Below are 12,500 nucleotides of genomic sequence, written 5' to 3' on the forward strand. Positions count from 1 at the left end.
TATATAATATATATTGCGAACCCTCACCTTACTGACAGCATCTCTGTACATGGCTCACACAGCTCTCTGTAACCATTCTTCTATCCCAAGTTTCCCTATTGACCACCAGATAAGCTATCGGGGGACCCTGTCAAAGGCTTTTTCCATGTCAACGAAGGCCAGGTACAGAGGTTCATCCTTGGCTAGGTATTTCTCCTGCAGCTGTCTTACCCGAAATATAGCATCAGTGGTGCTTTTCCCTGGCACGAACCCAAACTGCAGCTCATCTAAACTGATTCTCTCCTTAATTAGTTGGGCTATGACCCTCTCCGTGACTTTCATTACCTGATCTAACAGCTTGATACCTCCGTAATTATTTGTATCTAAAGCGTCACCTTTACCTTTGTAGCAGTTGATTATGGTGCTGCTACACCAGTCATTGGGTATGACTCCTTCGTGTATCACCTGGTTCACAATACGGGTGACTAGGCTATAGCCAACACTGCCAGATATTTTGAGCATCTTTGCAGTGATTCCTAATGGGCCGGGGGCTTTCCCTGTCTTCATACTCTTAATTGCTTTATCTACCATGGTAGTGTCAACTCGGATAGCTGGTCCCTCCGTTGGGTCGACATACGGCAGACTCTCTTTATTGTGCAATCTTTCGTAGTGGCATCTCCAAACCTCTTTCTGTACAGCCTCGTTTAGTGCCAGCGTACCATCATCCATGCGAACACATTTCTCTCCTACGACATCACAATTCTCTCTCATACACTGTCTTGCAACACGAAATACTTCAAGTCTTTCGTCCTCACAGCGCAGAACATTGGCAGTTTTCTTTTAATCTGCTTCCCCTCTGGCTAAATAAACCTGTCGCCTAGCTTCCCTTCTGGCAGATTGGTACAATTCCCTGCTATCACCGTTCTTCCAGTCCTTCCAAGCCTGTTTCTTTTATCCAATAGCCCTGTCTACCTCCTTGTTCCACCACCACGTTACTTTGGGTCCAGAGGGGACTTTACACCAGACACAGATCAGGTTGGTGGCTCTCAGCAGGTTGTCCCACAGAAACCTCCAATTGTCTTCCACGTTGTATGATGCTTTTTCGTCAAATGCTTCGAGTAACATGTCTCTAAATCTGTCCATATATATATATATAAATAGACGGTTTAGATATAGATTCAAAGTTGAATATGGTACTTATGTGTAGGCACCCGAATATCGCATCCCAAAGGGATAGGTGATTAAAATTAAAAAATAAGCAATTTTTTGCTTATTTTTTTATTTTAATCACCTGTATCTATATATATAAAAATGAGAATGTGTGTCTGTCTGTCTGTCTGTCTGAATCCCTAAAACTCGAGAACTACGCAACCAATTTCATTCAAATTTTACACATGCCTTACTTAGGGTTCCAGTTGTGTTTTAGTAAAAAAAAATTATTAACTTCTTGCAGAGTTCGAGCACACGGCAACATAATATCTCCTCCACTATTTAAGTATTACGTGTCAAAAGTGAAACAAAAACACTCATGTCAAATACTTTCACTTTAAAAATGAAACTATTCCACTAACTGAAACAATCACATTTCGATACTGTAGTGACAGATACTTTCACAGAGAGAGAAAGAGAGAGACAGAAAGAGAGAGAGAGAGAGAGATGTATATGTATACATATACATGTATATGTACACCATTTCGATACTGTAATGACAGATACTTTCAGAGAGAGAGAGAGAGAAAGAGAGAGATGTATATGTATACATATAGATGTACACGTATATGTATATATATATAGATCTATACATACATGTATATGTATACATATGTGTAGATGTATATATATATATATATATATATATATAGATGTACATGTAATATGTACACATATATACATATATACATGCATACAGATATCTATACATATATACACCCATCACACACACATACACATGCACACAAACACACACATTAGTCATTTGTTTTCTTATCCAAAACTACGTCAAAAGTACTGAATGGATCTTTATGAAATTTGGAAATTATATTCTTTGCATAACGGCCATAACTCCCATGAAAATTCATATACTTTTGATGTTGATGAAATTTTAAACCGAACATAACAGATGAGCATTATTTAGAAAATGATGTCACACGTTATCGAGGCTACCATTCCTTCTGGATGGGCAAAAGGGGATGACGTCTTTATTCCAAGAATTCCTCTTACTCCATCAGGAGCAGACATTCCTTTTACATTCAGAAGACTACAATTCCCCCTTCGTGTGACTTTTGCCATGTCCATAAACAAATATCAGGGTCAAACACTGTCTGTGGCTGGTCTTCTCTTGGAAGAGCCCTGCTTCTCACATGGACAACTGTATGTTGGCTGCTCAAGAGTGGGTAGCAACAAAAAACCTATTTGTATATGTTCCACAAGGGAAAACAAGGAACATAGTTTACAATGAGGTGTTATAATCACAACAGCAAGAAAGTATGTACATGATCACCTTCTTTTACGAAACTTCATTGACTTTCATATATTTATATTGATATACATATATATACGTGTGTTTGGGTGCGTGTGTGTGTATACATCTCTATATATAAAGATGATGCGTAGTCTAGACGGCGTTTTTAGATTAGATTATTCTCTTTAACCCGGGCATTTCTGCTAGTATATATATATATATATATATATGGTCAGTGTATCATGTCTCTGGAAAAAATGCATCCTCTAAAGCACAGAGCAGCGATGTATATGCAGTTAAGTCTATGTGAAGTCAGTTAGTAAGTAAAGTATAAATAATCCAGTATGGGTTATCTCCCTTAGACAAGTTCATATTGCTCAAAGAAAGGAAGAACGGGGAATCTCACCCTTAATCTGCCTTTAGTCTGTAAGGACCTTTTCAGATCTAATCGATAAATGGGGAATCCCATTTTTGCATCCCTCGTGAACTAAAAGCAGACTAAGAGGCGAAATTCTCTGTTCTTCCTTTTTTGATTTAAATGAACGGGAACTGGTCTAAGGGAGATAACTCGTCCTGGCTTGTTAATTCTTTTGTTATTAACTAACTGACCATAACGGATTCCTACCTTCTTAGCGTCTTCGAATTGAACGGTCACAGCTCTGGTACTACAGACATGATTTAGAATGTTGCAGCAAAGAATTGCAAGATGGATTCTTCAAGCTGAGTCAACTAGAACGAGACCTAACGGTAGACCAGAAATGAGATTACTGGATAATATTCATAGTCTCAGTTGGTCATTCTTGGGAATCCAGCCGGAAAGTATAATGACAGCTGCTCCTGATAGGACCCTATGGAAGATGTACCTGAGGACTCTGTCCCCCAGTCTAGGTCCCTCCTAAAAATAGTGGACTGAGAAGATAAATGGAAAGAACTTTGTCATTATGAAGCTGATGTTTGGAATATAAATTAACACCAAATTTTGAGGGAGGATTTTAATTTAGATTACTTTAAACAGGAAATTTTTATCATAGAACTAAGGGCAGTTTCAGGGAGGCTGGTATCAAAAGGGCTTAACCCTTTAGCATTCAGACTTTGTCATTTAAAAATAAATCCTGCATTATCTTTCAGCCTTGAGATATCAATTATGTGGCTGTATACTTTTCAGATTGTGGAGGCGCAATGGCCCAGTGGTTAGGGTAACAGACTTGTGGTCATAAGATCGCGGTTTCGATTCCCAGACCGGGCGTTGTGAGTGTTTATTGAGCGAAAACACCTAAAGCTCCACGAGGCTCCGGCAGGGGATGGTGGCGAACCCTGCTCTACTCTTTCACCACAACTTTATCTCACTCTTACTTCCTGTTTCTGTTGTGCCTGTAATTCAAAGGGTCAGGCTTGTCACACTGTGTCATGCTGAATATGCCTGAGAACTACGTTAAGGGTACACGTGTCTGTGGAGTGCTCAGCCACTTGCACGCTAATATCACGAGCAGGCTGTTCCATTGATCGGATCAACTGGAACCCTCGACGTCGTAAGCGACGGAGTGCCAACAACAACAACTTTTCAGATTACACTGTAGGGTAGGTGCAAGAGGCAGGATCTGGCTAGTTTGAATATAAAAACAGGCAGAATGTTTTGGCTGGATATGGCCAGTTTCAATGCTAAATGGTTAAAATTCAGTGAACTCATCTATAGCACTTACAGCTGCTCAAGCAAATGATTACCAGTTTCTTCTACTTTCTTCTACCATAGTGACACCAAGATTTGTGAAAGTTGAGGTTGGGTGAGCCTCAGCTGAACTGATTCACACCATTTAGTGTGTAGGAATCTGTAAGAAGCTCACAAGCTTTGCAGAACTGCTTCTTGCATAATTAAAAAGTTTAACTGGTGGGAGAAATGGTTGTACTAAGATCATTAAATCAAAGAAAATCAAAGACAAGTCTGTGACACGCACAAAAACTCATTTGTAAATTTAAATTCAAAGGGTTTTAACAGATTAAGAAACAATAGATTGATTGAACAAAGAATTTCTTACTTATGAAGTCTTTGAAACTGAAATAAGTATTTTTTAAAATAAATTCTAATGTCTGTGTCTTACTTTGTTTGTTATACAAAAAGATTCAAATGTGTTAAAATATATATAAAATAATGTCTCCGCTCGTCTTCATGGTCCTTTAAGACATCAATGAATTGGCTCAAATGCTCATCTGTTTCATCAAGCATGTGTGGATTGAACTCCAAATGAACGTTACTGAGCACCGATCTGCCTAAACCTACCTCATTCTTCACAACAGCAATCGGTTTGTTGCTGAATTCCTCAAAATGAGCAAGTATTTTGGATTTGGGATGTTTCTCAGGGTCTGCGTTTTCATATTGGAAACAGGCTCCACCGCCGTTGTAATAAATAGGGATGGTAGTTTCAGTTTCGACAAAGTTCACCAAAGCAGGTTTAGCACCAATTTCTGAATTGTACTGGAACCCTGGATAGCAAGGACCTTCACAGCTACCTACAAATATAGAAATATATATTTATATATATATATATATATATATATATATATATATATATATATGTAAATATATATAATAAATTTACACATCAACAAGTAACAAAGGAAGTCTCTATGTTAAAGTGAAGGAACATGTTACCTGTAGGTGAAATTTCACCTGCAGTCACAGAATCTGCTCACAAATACAGTTTCTAAAATTCCAAATGAAATAAATGGTGTACTAGCACCATGTAAAGAAGCACCCATGCTGGCACCATGTAAAAAGCACCCAGTACACTCTGTAAAGTGACTGACATTAGGAAGGACATCCAGTTGTAGAAATCACATCAAGACAGACGACAAGAGCCTGGTGAAGGCCTCTGGCTTGTCAGCTCCTGCCAAACTGTCAGACCCCTGCCAACAGGGAAAGCAGACATTAAATGATAATGATGATGTTGACGAGTGCTGGGTAATAAACTACCTTGGTGGGAACCTGAAGAGGACCCAAGAAGACAGAGTGGCAGTCAGATCACAGAACGGTGGGACTCACAGATGTGGTAACAGAGGACCAAGATGTGTTGTGATGACACAGCTGTCCAATAGACCAGGTCGACTTTGCCTTTCAGCCTTTCAGGGTCGATAAATTAAGTACCAGTTGCATACTGGAGTTCGATCTAATCAACTGGCCCCCTCCCTCAAAATTTTAGGTCTTGTGCCCTAGAGCAGAAAAAAAAAAAAGAAAAGAAAAAAGAAATGATGGAAAGACAGACATTATAATCCTCATATAACCGTTGGTGTTGGGGAGGCAACGTACACCTGAACGTGTTCCAACCATGACTACCTCCTCTTTTACAATCATTATCTATTTATCTATCCAATCTTTTATCTTTTAGTTTTAACTTCTATAAGTCATTACGTTGCAGCCATGCTGGAGTATTCTTGCCTTGAAGCATTCTTAGCCGAATGACTCAAACCTACTACATGAACACACCAACATCGATTGTCAAGCAATAGTGTGTGTGTGGGGGGGAAACAGAGACACATACATAAATATATACAGTGGGCTTCTTTCAGTTTCCACTTACAAAATCCACTCACAAGGCTTTGATCAGCCTGAGGCTATAGTAGACGACACTTGCCCAAGGTGCCACACAGTGAGACTGAACCTGGGACCGTGTGGTCGGGAAGCAAGCTTCTCTCCACACAGCCACATATATGCATATATATATATATGTATATATATATATACATATATATATATATATGTATATATATATATATACATATATACAGATATATATATATAATGTACTGTTTCGTGATACAAGGAAAAACAAAAAAGTACTCCATCTGGTGAGAGATAAATATTATTTATTTAAAGGACATAATAAGTGCTACTAATAATTTCATATATTAAGAAATATCTCAAAGATATTCATCAGGCACAAACCACATATCATAATGAGCTAAAAAAAATTAAGAGAAGAAACGCGAAAAAGCTGAGAAGACAGCATATAGAAAACGTGGAAGATTAAAACGTGGAACAAAAAAGTTTAAAAAAGGTGAAAGATAACTCTTTAGCTCAGATCCCTAACTCTCTACTGAACGCGGCCTAAAAATTTTCAGCAGTTGCTAACATACGTATAAATATATCTTGAAGAATTGGAAAATTCTGCCAATACCTCATTAACTTGCGATCTTTCCAGCCTTATAATTTTTTTCTTTTTATAGTTTAGTTTTTACTTTCATGTTTTTGGTTTTTCATTTCTCGGTTTTATCGTTTCTTCTCTTTCTCAATCTCTTTAGTTTGTTATATGTGGTTTGTGACTGATGAATATTTTAAAAATATTTCCTAACATATTAAACTATTAGTAGCACTTAAAGCCATGTATTGTGTCATTTAAATAAATAAATATATATATTCATATATATGAGGGGAGGCTGAAAAGTTCCTGGTTTTGGGTAAAAGAAAATACAGGAGAATCAGTTAATTATGATTTTATCCAACATATTCCCCTTTCAGATTCACACACTTATTGCAGTGGTCCTTCAGTTTTTCTAAGCCCTGTAAAAGAACTCAGAAGGTTGGGCCTCCAACCAGGCCTTTCGCAATAGCCTTAAAATCAGGAACTTTCCAACATCCCCTCATATATATATAAATATATATACAAGGAGAGTCAAAAAGTTATACAAACAAAAATTGCATTACTTCTGACTCACCCTGTATGACAGGCTTCTTTCAGTTTCCATCTTTCAAATCCACTCACAATGCTATAAAATTCACTTGCCCAAGGTGCCATGTAGTGGGACTGAACCCAGAACTATGTGGTTGGGGAGCAAACTTCTTACTACACAGCCATGTCTGCACCTATTATAGTTTCTTATTTCTTTATTGCCCACAAGAGGCTAAACATAGAGGGGACATACAAGGACAGACAAAGGAGTTAAGTCGATTACATCGACCCCAGTGCGTAACTGGTACTTAATTTATCAATCCTGAAAGGATGAAAGGCAAAGTCGACCTCGGCGGAATTTGAACTCAGAACGTAACGGCAGACAAAATACCGCTAAGCATTTCGCCCGGCGTGCTAACGATTCTGCCAGCTCACCGCCTTTCTATTATAGTTTCTTATCCCTCCATTCTATGCCCCACTTAATTGAAGGGTCTTATCTTGTGAGTACTTGGTGAATTCGTTTTGTTGGTTCCATGTAAAAAGGACCCAGTACAATCTGTTAAGTGGTTGGCATCAGGAAGGGCATCCAGTTGCAGAAATTATACCAGAGCAAAGATCATCTGTTCTTGTTGCACAATCCAACCCATGCCAGCATGGAAAAGAGGATGTTAAATGGTGATGATGTTATACACATGAGTGGGTGCTGAAAAGGTCCTGGCTTTGAGGGTATCGCAAAAGGTCTGGTTGGAGGCCCAGCCTTCTGAGTTCTTTTACAGGGCTTAAAAAAACTGAAGGACCACTACAATAAGCATGTGAATCTGAGAGGGGAATATGTTGAATAAAATCATAATTAACTGATTCTCCTGTGTTTTCTTTGACCCAAAGCCAGGAACTTTTTAACACCTCTCCATGTGAATATATATATATCTTCATCACCATCATTTAACGCCTGTAGTCCATGCTGGCATGGGTTGGACGGGTTTGACCAGGGCTGGCAAGCTGGGGAGCTGCACCAGGTTCCAGTCTGGTTTGGCAGGCTTTCTGTGGCTGGATGCCCTTCCTAAAACCAACCACTCCATCAGTGTAATGGGTGCTTTTTACATGCCATTTACATAACACCAGCGAAGGGCCACAACTACAGTTTCACAAGCACCATTGAAAGGACACTGGCAATAGTCATGACTATGGTTTCACTTGGCTTGATGAGACTTCTCAAGCACAGTCGATTGCCAAAGATCCTGGTCCATGGGGTCCGACATTCGAAGATCATGCTACTGGCAAGGGCCGCAATTACAATTTCACAGGTGCCATTCACATGACTATGATTTCATTTGGCTTGGGGTTAGGGTTAGTTGTTGATCACTCCCAGTCACTTGTCATCACTCCTGTTAGGTCCAACATACAAAGATCATGCTTCACCATCTATTCCCATGTCTTCCTAGGTCTACCTCTTCCACAGTTCGAGATCGGCACTTCTTTACACAGCTGCCCTCATCCATATGCATCATATGACCACACCAGTGCATTTGTCTCTCTTGCACACCACACCTGATGCCTCTTCTGCTCTGTTTTTCTCTCAAGACATTTACACTGTCATACATGCACACTGACATTGCATATCCAGTGAAGCATACTGGCTATATATATATATAAATCATCATCATCGTTTAACGTCCGCTTTCCATGCTAGCATGGGTTGAATGATTTGACTGAGGACTGGTGAAACCGGATGGCAACACCAGGCTCCAATCTGATTTGGCAGAGTTTCTACAGCTGGATGCCCTTCCTAACGCCAACCACTCAGAGAGTGTAGTGGGTGCTTTTACGTGTCACCGGCATGAAGGCCAGTCAGGCGGTACTGGCAACGGCCACGCTCAAAATGGTGCATTTTATGTGCCACCCGCACAAGAGCCAGTCCAGGGGCACTGGCAACGATCTCATATATATATATATATATATATATATATATATATATATATATATATATATATATATATTTGTTGCTGTACTTTGTTATCTTCATGAAGTTTGGTCTCTCTAGATCAGCTTTCAAATGCTTCAGCCCATGTTTTCTTTAGTCTCCATCTTACACCTATTTCCACTCGGATCACCTGGCACTTCTTTACCTAGTTCTCATCCTCCATACTTGCATATTCACATCAGGTTAGTGCTCTCTCTTGCACACTACATCTGATTCCTTTAATAAACCTTTAATAATTTCAACTCATTCATACTCGGTCGTTTGTGCATGCTAACATCCAGTGAAATATGAATCTCTTGCTTCTTCCCAACCTTCATACATTACTCGGTTCCAGATAAAACAAACCATTTTTCTTAGTGAATAACTCAGTACCTACCATGGAAAAACTTGAGGTGTCGCTCTCCCACCACTTCCATTGGTCCACCTTTATCAAAAGCGATAGCATCACATGCAAAATAGGCACCGGCGCAGATTCCGAGATATGAACCTCCCTGGTGGACATAGTCTTGGATTTTCTTCGTTCCCAACTTGCCAAGTGCCCGCATAAATCCAAGGTCATAACCACCACCAAAACAAATGGCAGCAGCATCTTTGGCCCAAGATCCTAGAAGAAACGAGAGAGAGAGACAGCTTGGACATTAGAATGTGTTATGTGCAGAACAATGAGGGGCTGGCGTGACACAATATCATCATCTTTAATACTTGAGCTAATGGGGTGACACAATATCATCATCTTTAATACTTGAGCTAATGGGGTGATACAATATCATCATCATTAATACTTGAGCTAATGAAGGAGCCGTCCAGTCCACCTGTGATTCCATTACATCTCTCATGTGTCCATAGCTTACATTTAGCAGAGCATATGGAGTTTATACCAAGTCCTTCTCTGCACATTGATCAAGGCCTTTTCCCCGAAAGTACCAGGGTTCAGTTTTTTTTTCCTATTGACTAAAAGCAAACTAACAATCCCAAACACCTCTGATCCTCATGTTGTAAGTCATGTGCAAATCTCATCCTCACCCTAAACTAAGTACACTTGTCACCTACATACCCTTCTATCCATTTTACTAAGTGTACTTTAAAACTTCTCAATTTTAGGTTTATCTTCCTTGCCTGGAATTTCCTCTCAGATTTTCGTATAAAGTCAGCTATGAGAACCAGCTGAATTTGAATATGTATTCCTATATGAATCTATCATCAGCATATAGGTCTCATGGACAGCTAATCTTAAACTCTCGACTCCAGGAATTATTCTTTGTAAGCCTAGTACTTATTCTATCAGTCCCCTTTTGCTGAACCGCTAAGTGACGGGGACATAAACACATCAACATCGGTTGTCAAGTGATGGTGGGGGAACAAAGAAAGACACAAACAACAAACACATACATACAGACATTATATATATATATATATATATATATATATATATATATATATATATACACACATATATATATAAATAGCCTGGGCAAAGTTTAGAGAGCTCTTACCCCTAATGGCGACAAAGGGACTCTCACTCAGAGTAAAAGGCAGACTGTATGACGCATGCATACGAACAGCCATGCTACATGGCAGTGAAACATGGGCTGTAACTGCTGAGGACATACGTAAGCTCGCAAGGAATGAAGCCAGTATGCTCCGTTGGATGTGTAATGTCAATGTGAATACCCGTCAAAGTGTAAGTATCTTGAGAGAAAAGCTGAACATTAGAAGCATCAGTTGTGGCGTGCAAGAGAGACGATTGCGCTGGTATGGACATGTGGTGAGAATGGATGAGGATAGCTGCGTGAAAAAGTGCCACACCCTAACAGTTGAGGGAACCCGTGGAAGAGGTAGGCCCAGGAAGACCTGGGCTGAGGTGGTGAGGCAAGACTTCGTACATTGGGCCTCACCGAGGCGATGACTACTGACCGAGACCTTTGGAAATGTGCTGTGCGTGAGAAGACCCGGCAAGCCAAGTAAGATCGTTGCCAGTGCCCCTGGACTGGTTCTTGTGCGGGTGGCACATGAGATGCACCATTTTGAGTGTGGCCGTTGCCAGTACCGCCTGACTGGCTCCCGTAGGATGTTCGAGCGAGATCGTTGCCAGTGCCCCTGGACTGGCTTGTGCGGGTGGCACATAAAAGACACCATTTCGAGCGTGGCCGTTTTCGTGCGGGTGACACGTAAAAGCACCCACTACACTCTCTGAGTGGTTGGCGTTAGGAAGGGCATCCAGCTGTAGAAACTCTGCCAAATCAGACTGGAGCCTGGTGTTGCCATCCGGTTTCACCAGTCCTCAGTCAAATCGTCCGACCCATGCTAGCATGGAAAGCGGACGTTAAACGATGATGATGATGATGATGATGATATATATATATATATATATATATATATATATATATATATATATATATATATATATATATATATATATATATAATATATATATATATTATATATATATATATACTCTTTTACTCTTTTACTTGTTTCAGTCATTTGACTGTGGCCATGCTGGAGCACCACCTTTAGTCGAGCAAATCGACCCCATGACTTATTCTTTGTAAGCCTGGTACTTATTCTATCGTTCTCTTTTGCCGAACCGCTAAGTTACGGGGACGTAAACACACCAGCATCGGTTGTCAAGCGATGTTGGAGGGACAAACACAGACACATAAACACACACACACACATACATACATATATATATATACATGTACATATATACGACGGGCTTCTTTCAGTTTCCGTCTACCAAATCCACTCACAAGGCTTTGGTCGGCCCGAGGTTATAGTAGAAGACACTTGCCCAAGGTGCCACACAGTAGGACTGAACCCAGAACCATGTGGTTGGTAAGCAAGCTACTTACCACACAGCCATTCCTACGCCTATATATATATATATATATATATATATAATATATATATATATATATATATATATATATATATATATATATATATATATATATATATATATGACGAGCTTCTTTGAGTTTCCATCAACCAAATCCACTCACAAGGCTTTGGTTGGCCCGAGGCTATAGTAGAAGACACTTGCCCCAGGGGCCACACAGTGGTTGGGAAGCAAGCTTCTTACCACACAGCCACTCCAGCAATATATATATATATATATATATATATATATATATATATATATATATCTCATTAGTTAATAAAATGTCAGGTAATAAAACTACCTGGTAGTTTGCTGGTAATGCTCATTCACTGTCTCAGTGTTCGTCGGGTATTTGATTAATGAGCAAGATGGAAGATAGAAGATACGAGAATGTTTATTGATCACTGTAACTGTTTCAAACCATCTACACCAAGAGATACACCTAAACCACGTGTTCAGAATCCCACCTGCGAGGGATCGATGCTAGATAGCTTGAAACAATCATAGTGATCAATAAAGATTCTCACATCTTCT

The 12,500-nt window shown here is 39.6% G+C and overlaps 1 protein-coding gene across 5 annotated transcripts in view; it reads right to left on the reverse strand.

Annotated features, from left to right (window-relative positions):
* Positions 1-3,417: 3,417 nt before the first annotated feature.
* LOC106883156 (uncharacterized) overlaps positions 3,418-12,500 on the reverse strand; it is a 66,205-nt gene continuing 57,122 nt past the window's right edge. For 4 of the 5 annotated variants that reach the window (XM_089341333.1, XM_089341331.1, XM_089341332.1 and 1 more), the window contains exons 4-5: positions 9,455-9,686; positions 4,394-4,941 (exon numbers count right to left, since the gene is read on the reverse strand). In XM_089341333.1, coding sequence (XP_089197459.1) covers positions 4,545-4,941; positions 9,455-9,686 — 629 coding nt within the window. In that variant the 3' untranslated portion in view covers positions 4,394-4,544. Of the gene's footprint in view, positions 4,942-9,454; positions 9,687-12,500 lie in introns of all 5 variants that reach the window. The other variant, XM_089341335.1, reaches the window with a different exon arrangement.

This window comes from Octopus bimaculoides, chromosome 24 (assembly GCF_046866305.1).
Source record: "Octopus bimaculoides isolate indiv1 chromosome 24, ASM4686630v1, whole genome shotgun sequence".
In the NCBI taxonomy this organism is placed as follows: Eukaryota; Metazoa; Mollusca; class Cephalopoda; order Octopoda; family Octopodidae; genus Octopus; species Octopus bimaculoides.